The 26,989-nt window shown below is 36.4% G+C and overlaps 1 protein-coding gene across 1 annotated transcript in view; it reads left to right on the top strand.

Moving 5' to 3' along the window:
• SEL1L2 (SEL1L2 adaptor subunit of SYVN1 ubiquitin ligase) overlaps positions 1–23,526 on the top strand; it is a 29,316-nt gene extending 5,790 nt beyond the window's left edge. Inside the window, exons 2-17 of the mRNA XM_070932874.1 lie at positions 1,653–1,815; positions 4,745–4,798; positions 4,890–4,949; positions 5,042–5,123; positions 7,550–7,704; positions 8,273–8,329; positions 9,161–9,229; positions 9,419–9,496; positions 10,829–10,891; positions 11,131–11,218; positions 11,322–11,470; positions 13,269–13,434; positions 13,521–13,595; positions 16,749–16,918; positions 18,784–18,912; positions 23,407–23,526. Of these exons, the coding sequence (XP_070788975.1) occupies positions 1,653–1,815; positions 4,745–4,798; positions 4,890–4,949; positions 5,042–5,123; positions 7,550–7,704; positions 8,273–8,329; positions 9,161–9,229; positions 9,419–9,496; positions 10,829–10,891; positions 11,131–11,218; positions 11,322–11,470; positions 13,269–13,434; positions 13,521–13,595; positions 16,749–16,918; positions 18,784–18,912; positions 23,407–23,526 (1,678 nt within the window). The remainder of the gene's footprint in view (positions 1–1,652; positions 1,816–4,744; positions 4,799–4,889; positions 4,950–5,041; positions 5,124–7,549; positions 7,705–8,272; positions 8,330–9,160; positions 9,230–9,418; positions 9,497–10,828; positions 10,892–11,130; positions 11,219–11,321; positions 11,471–13,268; positions 13,435–13,520; positions 13,596–16,748; positions 16,919–18,783; positions 18,913–23,406) is intronic.
• Positions 23,527–26,989: the final 3,463 nt, after the last annotated feature.

The raw sequence follows: 26,989 nt of genomic DNA, 5'->3' as shown, positions 1-26,989 counted from the left end.
GTTTAAGGCAAGCGGAAAAAGACAACCATTTGGAAGAGGTCGCAGAAGCGAGAATTCCGAATCGGAGAGAGGAGAAACCCCCAAACTTTAATAGTGGGTCATGCAAGGGCGGGAAAATCGAACAAGATGGCGGCGACCGTACTCATCGAGGGAAGACCCTGCAAAATGGAGGTTGACTCGGGGTCCTGCTTATCCATGGTTTCCTGGGCAACAATCCAGCGACTAGTTCCTGGCATCACCACCAGTGCACTCAAACGCCAAAGACTGACACTAATAGACTACCAAGGGAATCGGATTCCAGTAATTGGCACAGGAATTTTCAACGTTGCCTCCAAGACCTTCAAAGCAAAACTACCCCTCACCATCGTGGACTGAGATAGACCTAGCCTATTAGGTCTGGAATGGTTCGAGCCACTAGGACTGTAACGGGCATCGACCACATCAATGACTGCGGCTGGGTGGAAAAGCTGATGACAGAATTCGTGAAGGTGTTCAACGGCGAATTAGGCAAGTACACGAGGTCCCCGATATCATTTAATCTAGACCCCCAAGTTACCCCTGTCCGGATTAAACCCAGAAGGGTCCCATTTGCTCTAAGGCCCAAGATAGATGAACAACTAGTTGCCCAGGGAGTCTTAGAGCCTACCAACCATGCGAAGTGGGAGACACCCATCATCACCCCCGTTAAGCCAGATGGGTCGGTACGCATCTGTGGTGACTACAAAAGTACAATAAACAAGGCACTACAACAGAGTGCTTACCCAGTACCAGTGGTGCAACATCTGCTCCGCTCCTTGGGCCAAGGAAAAATTTTTGCAAAGATGGACCTGGCACAAGCGTACCAACAGCTTCCAGTAGACAATGCCACAGCTGAGGCCCAAACAATCGTGACACACAGGAGTGCATTTAAGTGCAAGTGGTTACAGTTTGGAGTCAGCGTAGCCCCAGGGTTGTTCCAAAGCCTGATGGAATGCCTATTACAAGGGATTGAAGGAGTTGTCCCGTATTTCGACAATGTGCTCATATCGGCAGTAAATTTAGACCAGCTACAGCAGCATCTAAGGGAAGTGCTATCTAGATTCCAAGAAGTGGGGCTAAAAGTAAAAAAGAACAAATGCAACTTGGCAGAGAAACAAGTAGAATTCCTGGGATATTTAATAGATGAATCAGGAATACGACCCACTTCGGGAAAACTGAGGGCCATTAAAGAAGCACCTACACCATTGCGATTTACGGAGCTAATAAAAGTGTTGATTCTACTGCGTGTCCTGTCCATTCTTGCACCCACGATCTAACAAGATTTATCTACTGTAATTAACAATAAACTAGGTAGAAACTAGGGACTGCTGAGATGAAAACACTTCTCTACATCTGTTTCCTTCCCTTTCCCCAGTGGTCAAAATGGCTCATTGTACACAAAGTTGACCATCATCAAATTCTAAATGAGGTAGTAAATTTTTAATTGACCCAGTTAGAACGCATCAAGAGGTAGGATATATATCCTGCAAGCTCCGGAACTTAAAATTTTAAAATAATTAAAATTGTATTTAACTAAGCTTTCGTCAGCCATCTGCTGACATCGTCAGAGTATTAAACTACCATTACAGAGATCTCTGCCTGATTAAATCTGAAATGTGTCTATTTTGAACCAGAAACCACCAACATCGTCTTGAGGCAGCAGAAAAACAAAGTCAAAAAGTTATGGAACGACTGGCAGCGGATATGCTCTTTGGATATAATGGTCACCAGAATGTAAAAGCAGCTGTATCACTGTATAAGCTTTTAGCCGAAGAAGGGTCCCAGAGAAGCCAGACTGTATGTGGTTCTTTAATTAACTGCTGCTTTAAATAATTACTAGTCTGTTTAAAATGAATAATGAATAATTGAAAAGGAATAAATGTATGTACATGGAACAAAGAGATCTCAACTAGGTGGTAAGTAAATAATGAATTCAGTTGACTAATTTTACGAGGGTGGTTGCATGTATGCATAAAATATGCCCACAAATTTATTGACTGATTAAAAAGTTAGGGCAAGACTTAAGCCTGAATTCTCTGAAGACAGTGTATAGTTGGAAATCATTTCCCAAAGCTAAATGTACATTTATAAGAATGTTAAAAAGCCAGCTTTTCATTCCCCCCCCCCCCCGCCCCAAATAATATCAGAGAAGGTGGCATTCAATCTATGTGTGAGGATAGAGGGCTGGAGAAGGAATAAGATTCAGATTGCATACATTTGAGAGAGATGGAGTTTGAATGGTAGCAGATACATAGTTGGAGAAAGCTGGAAAGTAGAGTTGACCTGGAAGACTACTATTTTGGTAAGACAACAAAAGTGGTAGAGCCACTGGAGAGAGTTGTTTGACCTGCAAACAGTTGCGTGATGAGAGGAGTGGAGCTTTCAATCTGGAGCAATGGACGACAACTCTGCTACAGTAGTAACCATTGCTAAAGGGGGTTGTCTGGGTTTAGAGTGTCAGCAGCAATGGCCGGGCATGGTGGCTACCATTGCCACCATTGTTGGAGATTTTGATGGAGTGTTGGCAAGAAATGCCACACAGTTGGATTAGTAGCAATTGCGTAGTAGCGTTGGCAGTGGAGGAGTGCAGAGACCACTGCCAATAAGGATTTCCAGCTGGTGCTGGAATGACATTAATAACAGTGGCACTGGGAGAGCAGTAGAACCTGATAGCCATTGTTGCAAGGGTTGGCAGTTAACAACAGCAAAGGAAAATTGTAGTGGAGTTATGGTCAGGTTAACAAGGGTGGAGTTTAATAAGGTTAAATACTAGATTTAAGATCATCTGGGAATGAGCTTCCTAATAGAGTTGGAGATGGTGTGAATGATTTACCAGAATGCTGTCTTCCATCCATAGGGTGATTGTAGGATATAATAGAGTTTGGAAAGGGGAGCATGATTGGCAGACAGACTTAGAATAACTTTATTGTCACTCTGAATATACACTAATCGGCATACATTAAAATGAAATTTCATTGCATACAGCTTTCAAACTAGGGTCTCCACCTCCAATATATACTGCATAAACATGACTAACTAAATAAATAAATAGAAAATTATGCATATACCCACATATATTATATGATACGGAGAGGTATACATGTACATGGCGAGAGAAACAAATCTTGCAAATTTACCAGATATTGACATCCATGGTGCTTGAATATGGAAAGCAACATGGCTGTCCTATCCAAGTGGCGTCAGGATGAGCTTGCACTGGATCTCTTCAATGAAACCATGTCATTTAGTGGGACCCAGGAAGCATGGTTCCTCTGTTATGTGCTTGCCCTATTGAACAATAGCCTCCTGAGATCTAGATGGCAACAATCCTGTTAGTTTTCTAGAAAGCCTTGGGCCCAGCTTTTCAATCAGACATTGGGGCCAAGCTGTTAATTGAGCTCTACATGAATGGGATATTCATTATGAGAGAGCTTTTTGGGAACCTTGGTTCCATTATGGTTTTATATATTATGTTTGTTTGTTTATTGTGACCTATCTTGATTTACAAAGTTGAGATGGGCAGCTATAAAATTTCAATTAATAAATAATCTCAGAGATTTCTGTTTAGCTTCCACTAGAACATCTATAGGAAAGGAAAATCCACTGCCACTCTAGGTAATTGGTCCCATGGTCAAACTGTTTCCCGAACTTAACTGGAAACTATTTCCATGTAACAGATCCATGATTCCAAGTCATGAGCTCTGGAATGAGAAAAACGGGATTTTTTTTGCCCAAATTTTTGTGTTGAAAAATAAGAATTTATTTTGCCTGGCTTTGTGGGTGGGGAAAGGTCTTATCCTACTATGGTACTTGTCTCACACTTTTTGTCTATGGCAAAATAATTACTATTTGTATGATTTTCTTTAGCTTCCTCTTCAACTGCCAAAGCTATTCTTACTTTCTTTAGTTTATCCTTCATCTATTATTGAGCAGGTTGTCTCCTCTTTCAGATTCAACATGATATAAATTAGGACACCAGAGAAATTTAGATGAACCTGATCCCAAGTAGTGGTAGGCAAATTGCTTATTCTTTCCTTGCTCAACTTTAAAAAGGAAATGTGACCTCATTGGCCTCCTTATGAAACCTCTTCAAACCTCCTCAAACAAGTTGCTTTTCACAGAGTAATTGTCAATGAGAAATTAGCACAGATGAGCATTCATTCATTCACTCACTCACTCACTCACTCACTCATTCTACTTATATGGGTCCAACAGGCCATTCCTTATCTTCTTCATTGATCCTGCATTCTTAGTAGTATGCTAACCAGCTATTTAGTGCTGCTGCATGAAATACAGAACACTTTCTGCACAGTTGCAAATACGAATTGCTCTGTGCCAAGGATCCCTGTTAATATTATTCCTTATCAACAGGAAGACCAAGTAATCTCAATTTCAAATTTCCATGTAGTTTTCAGGACCTCAGGATTGAGGCCTGATTCATACTGTCTTTGATATAGTAAAATCACTTGCATGGCGAAGCATTTGGTCAAAAATAATATAATAGAGTTTTACTGTGCAAAGACTTTCCCTAAATTTCCCATAGTAAATTAAGGTAAATATGCCAATTCACTTTTTATTTGGGAATAAATCAAAGCTAATCATTGCAGGATATCTTGATGAAACCACATCAAAGTAACTTTGTCATATTAAGATTTTAATTTAACAAATTTTGTTAACATGTTGTTTGGTAAAAGGACTTTTTGTTATTGCTGTCTTGGTTCCATAGGCATTAGGATTCTTATCATCATATGGAATAGGAGTGGAATATAATCAGGCAAAGGTAAAAAGAAAACTCTCTGGTTTGTTAAATCTGATCTAAAATGGCATTCAAAATATATTTCTAGCATGATTATATTTATTTTTTTCCTTAGGCGCTCATATATTACACATTTGCTAGTATTGGAGGAAATCTTATATCTCAGATGATCATGGTTTGTAAAACATGTAGTATTTCAACTATTTCCGGTTCTAAATTCCTAAATAATAAGGAAAATAATTTTGATTTTTCTTTTCTTTTTTTTAGGGTTATCGCTACTGGTTAGGAATCAATGTTCCAAAGAATTGTAAAGTAGCGTTAACTAATTATAAGAAAGTTGCAAAGTTTGGTGAGTGCTGTTGAATCTACTGTGTAGTACTTTAAGACTTTTACAGAAAAAAAGGGGGGACCTCACTTTACACAATATAAAAGGGGGGAAATTTTCAAAAGAGCATTGGGATCCATTTATTCAGAATACAAAATGGTACTTAAAGGCAGTCATAAGTGCCAAGGAAGAATGGAAAGATTCTCACTTCTGAAATGCCCTTGAGCAGAACAGTTAAAAAAAAAAACTTCCCCCAAAACCAAAAAGATTCTACTACGGTAAGTGCACACCAGTAAAGCTTGAGTCTCTACAACTTGTAAATAGAATTTAAGGATCTTGGTGCACAGTCCTTTGGTTCTCTGGATGTGCAGAGGGCAGAAACCCTCCTCCACATTACAGCATGAATATCCTGTGTTTTCAGATATATGATCTTGCTTTTTTGGTAACAGTCTAGGAACATGAAGCTTGCCTTCAAAACAAAGGCTACAATTTGAGGTTCTACATCTGGACACACCCAACATTACAACTCTGAGGTGCTCATTATAAGGATGGATCCCTCTATTATGCCAAACAGCCTATCTGACAGTTAATGAAAAATGTGTGTGCATTTGTTGAAAACAGTGCATTAACAGAGAACTAATAATCAAATCAAAATTGTATTAACCAGTGTATCATTGATGTGGTGCTTCCCCTCCTGGTTGCTGAAATAGCAATTGCACTTAGATTTATATATGGTTTCACAGAGCTTTACAGCCCTTTCTAAGCAGTTTACAGAGTCAGCATGTTGCCCCCAACAATCTGGGTCCTCATTTTACCAACCTCGGAAGGATGGAAGGCTGAGTCAACTTTGAGCCGGTGAGAATCAAACTGCTGGCAGTCAGCAGAATTAGCCTGTAATACTGCATTCTAACCACTGTACCACCACAGTTGGGTAAAATGGGTAAAAGCTCATCTTTTTCCACTGAGCCTCAAAGCCATCCCAAACAATCACCTGCTCAAGGTTAGAGATTAAAAAAAGAGACTTGCTTTCTTCCCATGTAACCGCATCACTGCTTACTCTCTGCATGAAGAAAATAAGGTAACAGGCCAAGTAGCAGAGAATAAAGGAAAAGAGAAGTGATTTGAATACTGTAATTGTATACAGTTTTTTTCTACTGAGACATGAATGTCAATCTATATAAGCATTTCCATAAAAAGAAAACATAAAAAGTATTATGGAAATTGTATTATTATGTGAATTCTTGTGCAAACTATGTGACAAGCAATGTAAAATCATGCTAATAGATAAGACAGATAAAATAAATATTTTTTTCCATATCAAGGAGCCACTTGGCTTTGGCTACCTGGAGTATATTAAAAAAAGATTGCATCAGTGGAATTTCATATAATGATGTTACAACATCATTTTCCTTTCCCCTCAATGTGAATAGATATTTTTTTATCAACTCTGGATAATTTTGATTTAACTCCATTTTGCTTGCATGCGTTAGTGGGCAAATGTTTAGGATCATAGTACCCATTTTCCGGTCATAGACCTTCCATTTTCTTTTTTAAAACATATTTTACTATTTTAAATATAATATTATATTTTCCATGCTATTTTAATATTCTGCAATAAATTCAAATAAATAAGGGGGGAAGAGTCAACAATACAAAATAACAGAGCAGAAAGTAGATGTTAATATTTAATCATAGGTTATACATAGCACTCAATTTTTCAATAGAAGAGATTACCGTAATTTATATAATCTTCCCAGATTTAACTAAAATGTGATTAATCCCCTTGAATAATCAGTATTCAAGTTTTATCAGTCATTTTTTCCATACAAGCATTTTTTTTTTGCAAGTCAGTTATCCAATGATAAGTTATCCAGAAATTCTCAACTTTGCAGCCAGGATATAAGAATAAAATTCCTTCCTTCCTCCCTCCCTCCCTTCCTTCCTTCCTTCCTTCCTTCCTTCCTTCCTTCCTTCCTTCCTTCCTTCCTTCCTTTCCCATCTCACTATAAAGCAACTCTGGACATTTTTGTTTACTTTAAATTATGACCCTCAAAATTATGTAACTGTGGCATGTATTCCATTTTTGGTTTTGTTAAAATTCTTTGAATATTGCCTTCCAATATGGTATCCCCTTTCAATGTCCACCACATGTTCTTTTCTGATTGCAACCCATCCAACATTTTGATGAATAACTATAGGTTATTTGTGCTAATCTAGTTGGAATTAAATGTGTGATGTAATGCCTTCCATTGCATCTTTTGTATTGAAACTGATAAAAAAGCACCTGATTTCCAAAGTGTTGCCCATTTTTTCCTCTTCCATTTGCTTTACTAAATCTGTAACAGTTGTTCATTTTCTCTGTCCCCTAAAGGATGATTTTGTAGCATTTATATCTTACAAACTACAGTAGCTGTTTTGATCATGTAAATTATTGTTATTGTTATCAATAGTAGCTAACAAATTTGAAAAAAATGAAGACATACCAGTTGAAAGAGTGAGACTGATAGAAGGGTCAGAAAATCTGAGTATTAATGAAGAATTCTTGGACTGGGATTTACATCAATTCTTTAAGTTTTTGGCTGAAAGAGGAAACACACGGATACAGGTAAGACAATTGTCCTAAATTTCTTCCTCCTTGGCTTGCTTCACATAAGAATTAATCCACTTTCTGAATTCACAAAATACAAGTCTAGGTTTCCACAATACACTAAGATAGATAGATAGATAGATAGATAGATAGATAGATAGATAGATAGATAGATAGACAGAAAGACAGACAGACAGACATAACAACAATAGTAATAATAACAAATGCATACAAAGCCAGTATTAAGAAGACAGCAACAGACAGTAAATGCTGCCTATGCAAAAAAGCTGAAGAAACAGTGACCACTTAGTTACCGTATTTTTCGGACTATAAGATGCATTCCCCCCCCCCCAAAACAAAGTAGGTGGAAATTTCTGTGTGTCTTATACAGCAAATGTTGCCGAAGTGGACTATATAAAGCCCTTCAAACTTTACAAGGTAATGATCCATGAAGAGATTACTTAGTATAATTGCAGGATATAATTACTATGGAGATTCCATATTTCCATATAGTTCTTCAAGGTCTTATTCTTTTGCTGTTATGTATAGTTCATTCACTTTGCATACCAACAATTCATTTTCCCAGATATATCTTGGACAGCTGCATCTTGTGGGGAAAAGAGGACTAGAAAGAGATCATGCTGTATGTATATTCAGATTTCAGGGATGTTCCATTAACATTCATTAATATGCATTCTCAATTTTTAATATGTTTAAAAACACCCTTTTTAAATCCCAATATCCTAATGTTAGATTAAAACTGCAAGAATTCCCATCTAAAGGCTATCCTGGCTAAACATTTTTAATGGGTGGTAGTTGGAATGCAGCAAACATGTATACAGATTCTTTTAAGGTTCTGTTCCCTTTTTAAATTCTTGTATGTACCAAATGCAGTTGAAAAGGTTGATGCTAATTTTTTTCAAATGAAGTAATAGCAAAGTTAGAAATGATGGCAATGTGGGAATTTCATCAGCATTATCTGAGAATAATAAACCTTGGCTTTCTTTTGGATCCCACCTCAGATTTAAAAACTACAGTAGGAAACATTGGGCTTGTTTTCCCTATCATATTTCAAGTTGAATTTTTCAAAAGGAAACGGGATTACCTAAAATTGGGAGAGAGAAAAAAAACTCAGAACCAAACCCCAACTCTCTTAACATCACAAACAGATCCAGGTGCATTAGCAGCATCTGAAACCACTGAATTATTGTCAGTTTTAGAATCAGCGTGGGATTGCAGTACTTTTTGATAAATAATTAAAAACTACTTATATTCAAATCCATTTCAATTAAAAACTACTGCCAGAGAAGATACATTGTTTCCAAGAACTTTTAAAAAAACTTTTTCTTTTAATTTCTCATTTCCCCCATTTTTATCTCTTTGTATATGAAAGTAATTTAAAAAATTCTAAAAGCTCAAATTAGAAAGAACATTGTTATAGACATGCTAACTTTTCCTTGCTGTTTTTCATCAGAAAGCTTTCTACTACTTCCTAAAAGCAGCAAATGCAGGCAATGCATATGGGATGGCATTCATTGGAAAGGTACATATTTTGTTTCCTGAGATCAGTTTGGGCTCGTATTATTTTCTATTTCTTCCTATAAATAAAACTAGGTCAGCTACAAAATACAGAAAAGAAAAAAAAAGGAACAGTGCATAACAGTTTCTTTGGGAATTTTCACTAAGGTATTATATATCCATCAGCTAAACTGTGTTCTTTTAATATATGCAGATGTATTTAAAAGGAAGTACTGTTGTGACTCAGAATAATATTACGGCTTTGAAGTTCTTCACCATGGCCGCAGATAAGGTAATGTACTAATTTTTAAAATTTTTGCTTGGACTGCACGGATTTCAAGGAACTTGCAAAAATGCTCATTTAATTTATCTAGGGAGTCTTGCAGAGAAAGGAGGAGAAATAGGAAAGTGTATGTGAATGTAGCACTTCTACACTGACACCGTGAGCACACAATTGAATTTATATAATACCATACCAATAATCCTATTGGACATACATAACATATATGGATAAAAATAATACTGAGATTAAATCTAATGGTATTGGGCCAGAAATGGATGGTGTAAAAGGAAAATGGTTTATTTAACTTACGGTGGGCAGAAATTAATTAAAAACTGATATGGAGGAATTTGTAAGAAAGATAATAAAGTTTCATGTCAGAAAGAAACATGGTTTTAAGAAGGTCACAGGTAGCTAAAGGAATTGGATCAAAGACCTTTTTATTTCACCAGGCGGGCCTAGCCTAATTTTCTCCCTCTTTTATAAAAGAATTTTTAATTTTTAATATTTTTAGTATTTTATATATTCAAATTTTAAAATTGGTTTTAAATCGATTGGGGTTTTAATTTGTCTGGGCCAAAACTATTTAATTTGATTTTAATTCTGCTTTTTAAATTTTGTGTGTATGTATTTTATTGTTTGGCTGTGCACCGCCCTGAGTCCTTCGGGAGTAGGGCGGTATAGAAATCAAATCAAATAAATAAATAAAAATAAATGTAAAAGTTGAGAAGTTAGAAAATATCAATAATTTCTGTTTTTTAAGTGACAGAGGTCTTTGTTGTGGGGCACCCTGTCGTTGCAGTTTCTTTTTTGTTTCTGGAGGAGGTTAGGAAAATAGATAGGACATGGCACTTGATTTTGGTTTTTTTTTAAGGGCCTTTTCAATTCCTCTTGCTTCTCCTGCAGTTATTAGTTACGTGCTTCCTGTTATAATAAACATAGCAAATGTTACACCATGGGTATTACCTCGGAGGCAAGTGGAGACAAACAATAAAAGCATTGTGACATCATAGAGCAAACTCTGCCACTTTTATATATGCATGTGCTTTATTACATTGCATGCATATAGGAAAGGAGCAGATTCTTTGTATCCTGACACTCCAGAGTGATTGGCTGCCTTTTTATTGCACTGTGGTCTTAGTCATGGACCTTCTGAATAGAGTTTGTACTTTGGACATAACTGCTGCTTCACTGCCACAAAAGGAGCTCCAGGGAGGTTCCAGCTCATATTCATCAAGGCAAAAAATTATGGAAGGTAGAACTATGAACAATCACTTAGTACTTCTGTCAGTTTTATTGGTGAAGATTATCTTATGTCTAAATGGAGTTATCTCTCCTATTTAGGGTAATTCTATTGGACTCTGGGGGCTTGGTATCCTTTATTTAAAAGGTAGAGGTGTCCCACTGGTAAGTCTTAATTTCATTAGGCCTCTTTTATATCCTACATATTAATGAGTAAAATCAAGGAAAAATGTTCAATCTAATGTAGGGTAACATCCCATAAGAGTTCAAAAACACATGGGCAGACTTTATTAGTTTTCTAATAATTTAGCATTAAATAGTTTTTGAGGCATTGATAGAGCAATACAAAACTAAGGAAGAATTAGAACTCTACTGTGAATCATCAAAGTTTACTTACTTTTCAGAATTACACTGAAGCTTTTCAGTATTTTCAAAAAGCAGCGGAGAAAGGATATGACAATGCCCAATTTCAGCTAGGAGTCATGTATTATGGTAAGTCCTAAATCCCTCCTTCCCTCCCTCCCTCCCTCCCTTGCTCCTTCCCTCCCTCTCTCCTACTGAAAACCTAAAATTCCCAAATTAAACTTTGTTTCAGATGGTTTAGGAGTGAGGAGAGATTTTAAACTTGCCTTCAAATATTTTTACTTGGCATTTGAAAATGGCCATCTCCTTGCAATGTACTATTTGGCTCAGATGTATGCTGAAGGAATGGGAGTGTTTAAATCCTGTCAAAATGCCGTTGAAGTAAGTAGCAGCAATCATCTGCTTAAGATAACCATAATGTCCTTACAGGTAATTGAATCAACAGCTGTTGTCATATTATCCTCTTACTGTCCTGTAATCAGTTGTTATTGGGGGGAACCAATCTCACCCACATACAACCAGTGGTGGGATTCAGCCAGTTCGCACCACTTCGGGAGAACCGGTTGTTAACTTTCTGAGCAGTTTGGTGAAGTGGTTGTTGAAAGAAATCATTAGGGCAGAGAACCGGTTGTTAAATTATTTGAATCCCACCACTGAATACAACACCATACAACAAAATCAGATTATTGTAACAGGATCCAAATAGCTGGAAGATGCTTTGGGATGTAGGGAGAATCCTTCTTTCCAAATTTAGCCCTGAAATGTTCTGCCTTGAATTGTTCTATGGTGTTTAATGCAATGTTCAGGGACAGGAACACTAAACACTACAGCAATCAGGGTAAGCGTATTTACACTGTTATCTGTGCATCTGCATTGGGAAATAAGCCCCATTAGGTGACTTCCAACTTACACAAATTCCCTTTATAGGTGTACTATAGGAAGGGACATCTATTTTTAAGCTGCCTCCTTTATCTTCTCCATAATTCTCATGGCGGGGGGGGCGGGCGGTTGGGAAGGCTCTACTACTGGACTGAAATATTACTTGAGAGAAAATGTACTGGCTGTACTTTTTTTTTTTTTTAAAGAGTAACATTCAGTTTATGCAGTGACGTATATTTTTCCTCTCCTGAGAACAGGTAATGGTTGTTCACTCACTACCTGGAAGATGACTCTTCTTTTTTAAAGCCACTATGGTGTCATTCTGCTTAAGTTGTATACTTATATATTGTTTGATTTTGGGGGCTTAGTTGTGTTTAATTTCCATTGATCTGCAATAGTCATAATTTATTCAATGCTATATCACGATATGTTTAGTATTTTAAAAAAAGTAACACATAAAACTATCTAAGTATAGCAATAGCACTTAGACTTATACACCACTTCATAGTGCTTTACATAGTGCTTCATAGTGCTTTACAGCCCTCTGTAAAGCGCTTTACAGAGTCAGCATTTTGCCCCCAACAATCTGGGTCCTCATTTTACCAACCTTGGAAGGATGGAAGACTTAGTCAATCTTGAGCTGGTGAGAATCGAACTGCTGGCAGTCAGCAGAATTAGCCTGCAACACTGCACTCTAAAACCCCTGCACCACCATAGCTCGGTATCATAAGCAAACCTTTTTCAACTTTAGTTTTTCAGTGCTGTGTAGTGATTAGAAGGTTGATCTTGGATCAGAATGTAATAACAGTATGTTCAAATGAACTTGGGAGAATCTCTGCCTAGACCATGATCTGATAAATAAAATCTGAATATGAAGTAGAGATGGGGATGGAGAAAGTATCTCAGAAGGGATCCTCCCTAGTTTTTGAAAGAATAAATGTGAGGGAGAAGAGGGATGCTTTCAGATTTGCAAGATTCTATCTCTGTAACCTTACAATAAAGGTAATGTTAATATCCTATTCTCATGGTTGGTTCTTCTTGTCTGAACTACCTTGAAGGGCTGGCACAGAGACCTTCACTCGAATCTACACTTCCAGTGTATCACTTCCAATAGATCATCACTCTTTTTTTCAGTGTAACCATTTGCAAAGTGGGGTGTATACCATTTATTCGATCTCGGGTCCCTGCAAGAAAGGTAGGAAATAAACACGAGATTTGCTAATCAATACAGGAGAGACCAGATACTCCAAGCATTATTTGCTGGGGTTTTTTTTAAATAGCTTTTTTTTGTGCTCCTCAGCTTTATAAAACTGTATGTGAGCTAGGAGGATGGTCAGAAATGTTCCGGACAGCATACTTTGCTTACCAGACTGGTAATATAGACTCATCTCTTGTCCAATATGCCTATCTAGCTGAAATGGGCTATGAAGAAGCTCAGCTTAATTTAGTTTACATCATGGAATCTGGTAAGGGAAAACCCTATTATGCTCATTCTTGCATTCTGCAATAGATGGACTGCCTTAAGATATGTGACGCCACAATTTTGTTACAGAAAAAGTTAAACTTCTACATAGAAATCAAGTGTATCCATTGGCTCTTCTCTTACTGAAGCAAGCCGCAAGTCAAGGTATGAACAGAGTTAAAAACAAAACATAATTTTGTTTTGTTTATGTTTTGTTTTGTTATTTTATTAACATAATTTCCTCTATACTTAAAGCTAAGTATAAGAAATGATTATAGAATACAGAATAACAGAATTGGAAGGGACCTTGGAGGTCTTCTAGTCCAACCCCCTGCTCAGGCAGGAAACCCTATACCATTTCAGACAAATGGTTATCCAATTTCTTCTTAAAAACCTCCAGTGAACATTCACAATTTCTGGAGGCAAGTTGTTCCACTGATTAATTGTTCTAACTGTCAGGAAATTTCTCCTTAGTTCTAAGTTGCTTCTCTCCTTGATTAGTTTCCATCCATTGTTTCTTGTCCTGCCCTCAGGTGCTTTGGACAATAGCTTGACTCCCTCTTCTTTGTGGTAACCCCTGTGATATTGGAACACTGCTATCATGTCTCCCTTAGTCCTTCTTTTCATCAAACTAGACATACCCAATTTCAGCAACCGTTCTTTATATGTTTTAGCCTCCAGTCCCCTATTCATTTTTTTCACTCTTATGTTATTATGTTAAGTTATCCCAAAGAAACATGTAGTATTTTGGATATAGAATATGCAGACAACACTAAAATATTAAGATGGCATTTTCTCAGGTACTCATTTTATGTTAAAACTCCTATATTTTTATTTGTTTGTTTCAGTTTTGAGTCTGCCCAAAACTCTGTAGTAGTCTAGGCTGCTTTCAGATAAAAATTAAATGAAAACAAAATACAGCAAGAAGAAAAAGAAGACAATATAAAAACAACAACAACATATGCCTGTTTGGGGTTTGTTCCTTGTTCCTTGTTTTTGTTTGGCCTATTTTCGTGATTATAAACATTTTAACCAACAGTTGAAATCAGTTCACAGAGAAAAAAAAAACAGTACCAGTCAATTTTCACTTAATGACTTTCTTATTGCCTCCCATTTTATTTTTAGTACAGAGAAGATAGTCTTAAATGCTTTGAATTGCTTTACTTTGTTATTTCAATCATGCAAGTCATTTCATTCTATCAGAAAGAAAGAATGCTTTGTTTGTTAGAGAAAGTTATTTATTCAGTTCCTTGACTTGCCTCTTAAACTTTCTTTGTGAGTGTTCAGAGCACAGAAATAAATTTATGGAAGAATGAAGATTCAGCTATGTACCTTTAATTCCCACTCAAACACAGCAACTATAGTATGTCTCCTCCTTTTCGGTGCCCTGATGGTGACTATATTTTATAGAAGTTAAGCAGACAAGTGCTATCAATCTTCCACACTGTCTTAGATTTAATTTATGCCAGCCTGCTTGGAAGAAAGAGATGGCAAACTACTTCCACATTATTGCCAAGAGATTTCATGGTTATTTCCATGTAATCAAGAGATGTCCAGCTCATAGTAAGGAACCCGTTACATTTCTATTACCAGAGAGAGAGAGAGAGAGTCAAATTTCATTTTTTCCCCTAATGGACTAGAACATTTTACCAATGTTCTCTGCCTAATAGGTTTTATATTAATAACATTGCTGTAGAGTTTGATCATAAAATAGAGCAATGCTTGATAATAACAATTGAATCATTTCTCTTTATAAAATAGATAAAATCCTCTCTCCACTCAATGTAGATTCTGTGAATTGAATTGCAAGTGGTAAAAGATGGTCTCTTTTGTCCAGGGGTGGGCTTCAAAAATTTTAGCAAGGGGTTCTGTGCCCCGTTGCTGGGTGGACATGGCCATGGTGGGCATGGCCTAGTTGACCTCCTGCACCATGGTGGGGAGGGGGCATTTTTGCCCTCCCCAGGCTCCAGAGACTTTCCGTGAGCCTCCGAGAGGGTGAAAACGGCCTTCACAGGCTCCGGAGGCCCTTTGGAGCCTCTGAACTTCCGGTAGGCCTGTTTTTCGCCTATCGCACATACCCTGCACTTTCCTGCATCCAAAGCAGGCTGCGTGGAGATTCCTGGGAAGGGTGGGTGGGGCCAGCCACGAGTGAGATTTGGGGGTTCTCCGAACTGCACAGAATCTTAGCTAGAGGTTCTCCCGAACCACTGCGAACCCCCAGCAGCCCACCCCTGCTTTTGCATAAATGAGTTGAATTCTACCAATTACTGATCAAAACTATCATATAGATTACAATAGTTATACTTTACGAAATATATTATTTTTCATGAATGACAAATTCTGTTGAAAGTTTACAAGATAAATAGAATTTAATCACTCTGCCATAAGTTTGCTTTGAAAGCCTAACATTTTCAGAAATCAAATAAGATGTTTGAGGATTTTATGGATTTAAATGGAATTGAATTTTATACATGGAGAGACAATAAGTCAATTCTATTCCCTATCAGAAGGCCATCTTGATAAGAAACCGTTAAGATTATAAGATCAGCCGGCAATCTTAAACAGGTTCTCACCTTCTGATTCAGAGGTCTCCTTGTTGGCGCATGGAGGAAATCCTCTTCCTGAGTTGCTTCCAAACCGTGAAATATATTTATAGTCAGGAAATAGACTTAGTCCTACTTTTTGTCACTTTATACGAGCTCTTAGGGATAATTATTCACGGTTTTATATTTCAAGTGTTTATTTTAGGTATTTTATTGTCTTTAGCTGTCTTCAAATCCCTATAGATAGAACGGTATAATATAAATAATTTAAAATACCCATGTGGGACATATGTTTGCATTTTCCCAAGATTCTTCAAAAGACAGTGGAAAAATTGATTCTGGAAGGTTTATTGTCATCATTTCAAGACTATAGACAAAGTGCAGATACAAAATAAAACCATCATCATCATCATCTTCTTTTTCTTCATCATCTTTATCCCTTCTGTTAGATTTTGCAGCAATCCAACCAGCACACAAGTAAATAATTCAGCAGGATTCATTTATATAAGAAACTTCTTTATATACAATACCATACAGCAAAAGCCAGAACCAGAACTCAAAATCCAGAAGTACAGAATCAATAATCACAGAAGTTATAGAATCACAGAAGCATTCATAAATAGATAGACAGACAGACAGATCAGTGAACCTAAGCCACACCCAGGCCCCAAGCCATTTGAGTCACCAATCAGTCCCCATTGGCTGACCTGTTACCATGTCCATTCCAATTCATGAACCTTTATATACTGACACCTTCCATGTATTTGTTTTCCAGGCAATGCATTTGCCAGACTTAAAATTGGAAATTATTACTTCTATGGCTTTGGAACAACAAAAGATTATGTTTCAGCAGTAACTTATTATAGTCTTGCTGCAAAACAACTCAGCGCTGAAGCCATGTTCAATCTGGCATACATGCATGAGCATGGTTTAGGGGTTCCTCAGGTAAAGTAGCCTATCATTAAGGTTGTTTCAAACAGTAATGTTAATATTTATTGTAAATATTCCAGTTAAATAATGCAAAACAAAACAATTTTACTGCAATATGATGCACTTTAATCAGTTGAGAACCAACTGGCTATTTTTGTAAGTTAAAATGTTAACAATAACTTGTTGACTATAGAAAATATAAAGCATTAAGAAATAAGTGTACCATGACATTTGCAATTTCAGTTATAGAATACAAATTAGTAGATTGTAGAGTGCGAATTAGTTTTATTTCGTCATGGAGAACTGAAAATTCAAAAAAAGCCTTCCCCCACTAACTCTGATCTCCATCATTTTCAACCAGTGCTTTTTGACCATGTTAGCTGGGAATTATGGAAACTATAGACCAATAGGTCCAGTATTTTGGAAGAGCGCTAGTTGAGAAAAGGCTTAAGACCAGCCTACAACATTTTGCAGCCTACTCCAGAAGTGAATAGACATCATATTCAGACTTGGACAAGTTATTTTAGACCATTCTTGGCACTACAGTGGAGTGACTTACAATTCAAGGCTTTTTCGTGATGCCTAAAATGTGTTGCCTAAGTATAGTGTTTCATTCTGTGTAGAAGCATTTTTTTCCTCCCAGACAGGAATCACTATTTTGTGTCCTGAGTCGGTAAGAAAGGACATTAGCAATGGGAAAGCCATCATACAAATGAGAACCTCAGTTGTAGGGCTTTGGCTCTTGATAGAATAGAATAGAATAGAATAGAATAGAATAGAATAGAATAGAATAGAATAGAATAGAATAGAATAGAATAGAATAGAATTCTTTATTGGCCAAGTGTGATTGGACACACAAGGAATTTGTCTTAAGTGTATATATTCTCAGTGTACATAAGGAGAATAAAATACATTCATCAAGAATAAAAAGATACAACACTTAGTGATAGGCTAGTACCTAAATAGTACTAGGGTACAAGTAAAAACAATATAATTGAAAGATACAAGCAACATGATTATAGGAATAAGTGGGAAGAGATAGATACTAGTAAGGAAGAGAAGAATAATAGTAATACAGTCTTAGTAAATTATTTGACAGTGTTGTGGGAATTAGTTGTTAAACAGAGTGATGGCATTCTGGAAAAAACTGTCCTTGTGTCTAGTTGTTTTGGTGTGCAGTGCCCTATAGTGTCTTTTTGATGGTAGAAGTTGAAACAACTTATGTCCAGGATGTGAGGGGTCTGTAGATATTTTCATAGCCTTCTTTTTGACTCATGCAGTGTAAAGATCCTCAATGGAAGGCAGGTTGATAGCAATTGTTTTTTCTACAGTTCTAATTATCCGTTGAAGTCTGTGTTTGTCTTGTTTGGTTGCAGAGCCAAACCAGACAGTTATGGAGGTACAGATGAAAGACTCAATAATTATATTATAATTAAATAATATAATTATATTATTATTATTATTATTATTATTATTATTATTATTATTATTAATAATAATAATAATAATAATAATAATAATAATAATAATAATAATGAAATTAGATAATAAATACATAAAATAAATGATTTCTTTATCTAAGCCATGTCTAGAAAATAATGATAGAATCCAAGTAAGTAATGACTCATAACTAGAACCATCTGCTGTCTGAGGTTTTTCAACATGAAACATCTTAAGGTCTTTGATTCATATCCAATACTGACTCTTCAGGACACTCAAACAAATGACCCTAAAAAGCTCTACAATTACCGGTATGTTCTTTCTAGAAAATGCACGCATATGTCTATATAGAAGTAAAACCTAAGATTAGTTGCGGTTTCCAGTTGTATTTTACCAAAGCAATTTGCTATTTTTAGAAATTATTTTTTTTTTATGTTTAGGATATACATTTAGCTAGAAGATGGTATGACTTGGCAGCTGAAACCACCCCTGATGCTGTCATGCCAGTGTTCCTAGCATATATAAAACTCGAGACTATGCATGTGCTTACATATCTGCCACTTCTTAATGTAAGTCTGGTTTATATAAACTGTAACATTCAAATAATGTTAGCTGTATGACTGTCAGATCAAAACTCCAGAGAAATACTGAATTTAGCTCTGTCTGTGTGTGTGTGTGTGTATGTATGTATATATATATATATATCTGATATATCATACAAAATTATGAAGGCTATTGCTTAACGCATTGTAAGCCGCCCTGAGTCTCCGGAGAAGGGCGGCATATAAATCAAATTAATCAGTGGTGGGATTCAATTTTTTTAACAACCGGTTCTGTGAGCGTGGCTTAGTTGGGGGTGTGGCTTGGTGGTCATGTGACTGGGTGGGCATGGCTAGCTGGTCATGTGACCGGGTGGGCGTGGCTATCTGCATAGGGACTACAGAGGGCTGAAAAAAGTCATTTCTGCCTGGTCCTCGCACTTTTGACTGGTCCTCGCACTTATGACCATCCTCACATTTATGCCCGTTGTGGCATTGTTAACAACCGTGTCACTCATTTCACAACTGCTTCTCTTCATCATGGTGACAAGATAGGGCAAAAACGTAAAATGTGAGGACAGTCGTAAGTTCGAGGACTGGTCAAAAGTGTGAGGACCAGTCAGAAATAACTTTTTCAGCCCTCTGAGTAGTCCTTATGCATAAAAGGATACAGCAATAGAGAGGGATGAAGGAAGGGAAGGGAAATTAGAGTAGGAGTGAGGGTAAGAGAGGGAGGAAGAGAGGAGGAGAAGGAGAAAGGAAGAGGAAGTAGGGAGGAGAAGAAGAGGGGGGAGGAAGAGAAAGTAAGAAGGAAAGAAAAGAGAGAGGTGGTAGGTTTGAGGAGAAAGATTGCTGTACAATAAAAAAGATGAAAGGGAAGAAAGCCAACCCCAAACAAATATAAAGATATTAAGATAAAGAATGAATTGTTAAACTTTAAAGAATAAAAGAGAACAAATATGAATAAATAACAATAATTAGAAACACACATACAAACATACAATGTATTTTCTTTGAACAGAGTATTTGGCCGGTTCACAAATTTAAACAGTGTTTAGTCATTTCAATTAAATTTACAATTTCTATATTTCCTTTTTGCCATATTTATTCCTCATCTATTTTTGTAAAAAACCAATATTACCCTTCATCCTCATCTCTGATCTTAATCAAATTCAATTTTCCCTTCTATTCTATATTATACCCCTTCCCATTGTCATCTATTTTTATATCCATCCTCAAATTGGTTAATTATGTAATATTACAGTTGTTTAATATAAATTCAACATTTTAATATAAATCAATTAGTTATATAACTACCTTTTTTGTATATTAATCAATATGAACATGAATATTCCAATTATTTCCATGCAATCCAATTTCTTACAAATCAATTAATTATATTTACCAATAATAATAAACCAAATAATTTCCCCCATATATTCCTCCAAACCACAACTTAACCATTTCTGCTTTCAACACAATATACAATTAATAGTATCTCAATTATTACAATTCCCTAGTTAAATAGAGCTTTTTTTCTTTTGTGTTTTAAAATCTTGAACTCTCCTCTTTTTCCCTAAATTTCCCATTGTTTGCACCTACCTTTTTTTGGTGAGGAAAAAGAAAAGAAATCTGCCTGCCTAATTTTCCAATGTTGCAGCAACAGCAAAGCCAACAGCCTGCTTTACTTTCAGTTTCGTTTTTCAGCATAGCTAGGGGGAAAAAAATCTGTTCCAGCAAGCAGCAGAGCCCTGAGCAAAACAGCTGAGAGCAAATCAGCTGAGAGCCGGGAGCCAATCTAATCAAGGGCTAATTAGCCTATGCTGAAGCTCCGTGGGCGGAGGGGCGGGGCAAGGGGCGGGGTGAGCCAGCAATTTAATAAACGGTTCGGCCGAACCCTCTAGAACCGGCAGATTCCCACCACTGAAATTAATGTGTCTGTATATATATATATAAGAGGCAATAGACATCACAATCTCCGGAACATTTAAAAGTTTAAAAATTTTTATTTTAAAACTTGTGCTAAGCTTTCGTCATGCTGACTAAGGCAGAAAATAAGATAATTACAGGGGGAAGGCAAGGATGTGGGCTGTTACACGCGCAATGACTAAATTGATCAGCATCACATAAAAGCAAGCAGCTCCTCAATGGGGCTTTTATACTCTGACGAAGTTGGTAGGGGCCGACAAAAGCTTAGCACAAGTTTTAAAATAAAAAATTTTAAACTTTTAAACGTTCCGGAGATCGTGATGTCTATCACCTCTTCTATAACTATACCTGGAACTCGCATCTTTAGGACAATTCTTAAGATAGATAGATAGATAGATAGATAGATAGATAGATAGATAGATAGATAGATGTCATTTAGTGATTGTCCAGATCCAGTAGTCTTAGCTGTTCCAGAATACTTTGTTTATGAAACAGCTGTTGCTTTACATTTATAATACTTGTGGTTTTTAAAACTAGGTTGCTATTAAACAAATGATGATGGTTATTTTAAATGTTAAGTGTCAAAACTGAGATATACTGCAAATAATATTGCCACCACAGCAGAGGTGAGTTTCAGTAGATTCTGACCAGTTCTGAAGAACCAGTAGCAAATTTTAAGTAGTTCGGAGAACTGGTAGTTAAAATTCTGACTTGCCCCGCCCCCATCTATTCTCTGCCTCCTGAGTCCCAGCTGATTGGGAGGAAATGGGGATTTTGCAGTAACCTTCCCTGGATTGGGGAGGGAATGGAGATTTTACAGTGTCCTTCCCATGTCATGCCCACCAAGCCACGCCCACCAAGCCACACCCACAGAACTGGTAGTAAAAAATTTTGAAACCCACCACTGCTAACAAAACTGCAGATAATCTCAAAAAAGTATTTGGCATATATGCAAACATCCATCAGCTGTGTTGAACATGTGTAAAAACCAAACTGAAACGTACAGATAGGCAAAAACCTTTCCTATATATACTAAGGTAAAGCTGCAAATGACAGCAAAAGCTTAAGAAAACTGCATTCCAAATCTGTATGGCTGTGGCTGTATGATTACTGTATTACCTCCTACTCATACTAGCAGAAGTTCATTATTTACTAATAAAAATATCACTGAACAATATTCAGGAAATATACACATTTGTTTTTAATATTAATATGGCCTCTATTGTTAGTGTATTAGATTACTAACCAAATAAAGTTGATAGACTGTTAGACATTATTATTTAATATTAAACCAATGTGTCAGATTGTTGTCAAAACAGCAAGCAATGATGCCTGTTTCCATTAGATGCCCAATAAAAGAAAGGCAAGGAAGAAAGTTGACATTTATATTAAATTAAGCTGAAGGGGATCAAGCAAGGCTTTAACAATTCATTAACACCTTTAATTAGTAAATGAATTTGGGGTGCTAAAGGAAAACAAAGAAATTGGGATTATTCCTGACATAAACAATAGATTCAAGAAAGATGGTTAGGATGTAACCATCAACCTGATGTTGTCAATGTCAGTGGCAAATTACATAGTATATAAAAATGATTACAGGTGAAGAGAATATTATCAAATTCATATTGAAAAAATTGACTTTAACACATTTTCTATCTGTGTTTCATACATAGATTTGTTTTTGTGGTTTGTAGACCATGATTTATCTAGTGCATTGTGCAATGTTCATAAGCATGGTTTAACAAATCATGACTTTGTATTATGCTAAGCCAGGATCGGAAAGATATTTATGGAGTCACTGGAGTGGTTCATATATCAATCTATTATGTGTATTGATCTTTCCCTCTTGGAAATTGGTGGGTGGGAAGGATTTGCGGGAGAGGTCCTTTCTTACAACCCAAGATTTGACAGCACAGCACAGAAAGGAACAGTCACTAATTGTGGGTGATGATGCATACAAAATAAAAGGATGATGCACTTCAAAAGAGCTCAAACATAGTTGAAATGAAAATGCCCAGGGGATAGGCAGAGTCAGCATGAAAAATGACAGTTATTCCATTATTATGGTATATACATAATCATGGAAGTTGGAAGAATGGCAGGCATTTGAAAGAGAAACAAGGAAAAATCGTACAAAGAAGAAGCTGCAGCAGTCTAATAAAAATACGAAATTGCAGCCAGGGTTTTAGTAAAAGGAACAAAAGATGAGTATACCTTGAAAAGAAAAGAAAAAGAAAGAAAGAAAGAAAGAAAGATATTGCAACCAAATAGTTTTGGGAGGAAAATTAAGAAGAAATTCCAGAACCTTTAAATCAGTGCAACCAAGGGCATTATGGAGGTATTAAAACACTTCTGGAAAGATATTACACTACAATCCTACCATGATTTACACAAAAGGAAGACTTGCTGAGGCCAATGGGAATATATATTCTCAGCAAAAGAGTGCATTTAACCAGTTAGGAATATATCTTGCTGGGTTTCCACAGCACCAGTAAAGTTCTTGTAGTAGCCACAAGGGGAAAAAAGTAAGATTTTAGTACAAAAGATATCCATAAGAAGCACTTTTTGAGTTTTTTCTTTCCTTCTCTTCAACAGCTTACTGCAGTCTGGAAACTGACAGCATTTGATGATTTGCTAAGAGTACGTTGGGATCTGCTTCTGATTATATTCCTGTTTGCATTAGTGATATTGTTAAGAGCCAATCAGCAAAACTGAATAGTATTAGTTCATATTTTTGATTATCTAAATTGATTTTAAATTCTAATTTTCTAAAGCCTTTATTTAATAAGAAATTAAAGCATAATAAAAGACTTTTAACGGTGCCAGTCTCCTCTTTCTATCCTACTGTACAAACTGAAGTATATTCAGAACTTTTGTTTGAAAGCCATATGATTCCAACACAAGGTGATGCTTTTTCTTCCTTAAGTATTTGGCACAAATACATCTTCATAAAATTTTATCAACTTTACCTGCAATATTTTCTTATATACATCTTTAGCTTATGTCTTCCAATTTATTTGGCAGAAACATCTTTCAAACTCTGAAATTAAATGACTTGTCTTTTGAAAGTATCTCTTTAAGTTTATTTTAGTCTATAAAGTTAAAAGTACTCTGGTCCTAAAATTCAATAGTAAGATTTAACCGACTAAGTAGGACAGAAAATATTCTTCCTGAATTCCTGGAACATTGCTGCTAGTACAAAACTGGGTCAAGTAGATCTAATGATCTGAACTGTTGACTGGATTCACCATCACACTGAGCCAGCACTAAACAGATCTCATTATGTCTTGCTATACCACATGATCCCAGTCACTAGATATAGATACTAGCTTCCTAGATTAGCTTTCATGGGCTGGGTTTCACACATCTTAAGTTAAAATGATGTGATTTAGTTGGCAGTTTGGTATATTGTGCAATCCCTGGCAATTGGATTAATTAAACAGAATGAAATATAATCTAGGTGAGTAATTTGTCTAGTAGCTGAAAAAAACACATTTGAAATTGTGTGGAGACAGTTCTGTAGTGTCAGAGAAAAAGTCTACAATTTCTGCAAGTTTGCAAAATTTTAGGCTTCAAAAGTACCAAGAGAGTACTCTTTTTGTAACAAGTAGCCTCAAATTTTTGTATCAGTGACTGAAATCTTTAGGTAAAACTATTCTGCTATTGATAATCTACTAGACGGTGGAAAACAAAGGTCAACTCAGATGAAAAAAACCCTAGTCAAAAGGCAGATCTGAGAACAGGTACTAAATCAAGGATGATTTCATGAATTCATGAAATGGATCCATGGAATGGATACTCCCATTTTGTCCTGTTTCAAATTCTAATATCTGTTATAGATTATACATTTATCCACATAAATGAAACCATATACACAAATGTTTATGGTCCTATTTATCTGTCTTGGTAGATCAAATGTCCAGATTATTCTTTTATGAGATATGCCATTTGAAAGCTCATCAAACTTTCTCTCTACCCCATATATACTGAACAAAATGAATGTCTTTCTTGTGCTTTTTAGTTTCTTAGGACTGAGTTGACTTTTTTCTCCCTCAGTGATTCATTGCTCCTTTTCTTTCATTCCTTTCCTTTCCCAATGCCAGTTCTGCATTGTTTCACACTAATGGAATGATTTTGCTTTCATTACATGCTTAATCCAGTTAATCCCTAATTCAAATCAGAATTTATGATGAGTGGTTCTTTTTAGCACATAGTCACAGGCTCAGTACTCATTACAATATTCAAGGAATAAGTAGCAGTGATTGGCGAAAATAAGGGAAAAACAAGAAAACTTGCAAGCTCCAAGAACTCCCATTCACCCTGGGGGTGGGGGGGTGTCTGTCTTGTTGACATTCTTCCTTTTAGCAGCTCCCTTCATATTCCATCTTTGCATCACCCTGACATTTAGCCTGATATACTGAAGTGGCTCATGAGGAGAAAAACATTCTTATACTCTTAACAAGAAAAACAAAATTTTGATTGGGGAGCTAAGCATTCCCACTGCAGCCAGAAACACTAAAGTCCATTCCCCCTAGACACCGTCATCTACACCTGGCTGACATGCAGAAGGCCCAAAGAGCTTTGTTTATTTAATGTGTGTGAATGCATGGAGATATTTTCAGAGACCCTACTGCGGCTAGTTTCCCATTTGATTTCATTGCTGACTCTTTCATTCTAGGTTTTAACCTTGGCTTCCGGAACAAATCACTGGAGTTGAGTTTGTGTTGCATTCTGCCCTAAATCATAGTCTTCAACCTAGAATAGCTTGGCTTACAAAGCTTGCTAAGCCACAACCAGATAAATCGCACTGTGATTTTAATAAACCTGTGAGTCCACTCAGTGTAAATGTTACGTATTAGTGGGACTGATGTTTCATTGGTTAAAAATATTAAAAGGCAAGCCTTAGCCTTTTATATAAAAGAAGCAGAGAACAGTGGCCACATAAAGTAACAGAGACTTATTCTTGTTTGGAAATATGAGCTTGAGATCTGATGATTCCAGGCGTTATTCTGGAAAATGACTACATGCGGACACACATTTGAATAACTTTTAGAGATGTTTAAAATTTAGGGATGACCTCTTGAGGTGCTCCTTGACATACTCAATGACTTGTGGAAGTATTATGCAGAATTTTTTCTAACTAAATCATTTATAAAGGTTATAATTCTGCTTTTTTGACATTTTAACTCATACTGTTCTGATTATTTAATGTAACCATATATGTTCAGTACATAAGAAGTATTTGCAGACTGGAACTAATCTTGATTTTGTCCAACTACAGTAATACAAACAGGGATGTGGTGGCTCAGTGGCTAAGACACTGAGCTTGTCGATCAAAATGTTGGCAGTTCAGCGGTTCAAATCCCTAGTGCTGCGTAATGGGGTGAGCTCTCATTACTTGTCCCAGCTTCTGCCAACCTAGTAGTTCGAAAGCACGTAAAAAAATGCAAGTAGAAAAATAGGGACCACCTTTGGTGGGAAGGTAACAGCGTTCCGTGAGCCTTTGGCGTTTAGTCATGCCGGCCACATGACCATGGAGATGTATTCAGACAGCGCTGGCTCTTTGGCTTTGAAACGGAGATGAGCACTACCCCCTAGAGTCGGGAACGACTAGCATATATGTGCGAAGGGAACCTTTACCTTTACCTTACAGTAATACATCGCTGAAAACACTCAATTACCCTAAACTAAAGCAATAGCCTTTACGTGATTTCTGTACTATATTTGAAGGGATAGGACAATATATTAATTCTCTATGCCAGAACTTATTTATAGCATACATAAGGTTGTAAATTAATTAAAAATGGGTCCAACTGATGTTCAGATAACATTTTCAACCTGAACACTGGTAGCATGAATGTTCACACACTGCATATGAGAAGTTATTAACCAGTTTGTTGAACATACCACAGTAGCCTGGTTTGTACATAATAGAAAGCTATAAGTGAGCTTGTGTATCACACTAAGTCCAAACATGTAAACTGTTGTTAATTGTTTTAGTATTATGTAAATTAGGCTACAGACATTTGAGCCAGCCTGTTTAATTAAAGGACAGAAGAAGAATCCACATCTCCTGAGCTCAGCTGTGCAAAAGGTGAATGAAAGGATATTATAGTTTAGCCAATCAAGCTAAGCAACCATGTCCTGCTAAGGATAATACTTGCATTTAATTTCTTTT

Source organism: Pituophis catenifer, unplaced genomic scaffold (genome assembly GCF_029215685.1).
Source record: "Pituophis catenifer annectens isolate HBS135680 unplaced genomic scaffold, rPitCat1.0.hap2 SCAF_1, whole genome shotgun sequence".
Classification (NCBI taxonomy): Eukaryota; Metazoa; Chordata; class Lepidosauria; order Squamata; family Colubridae; genus Pituophis; species Pituophis catenifer.
This window is presented reverse-complemented; position numbering and strand designations above follow the sequence as displayed.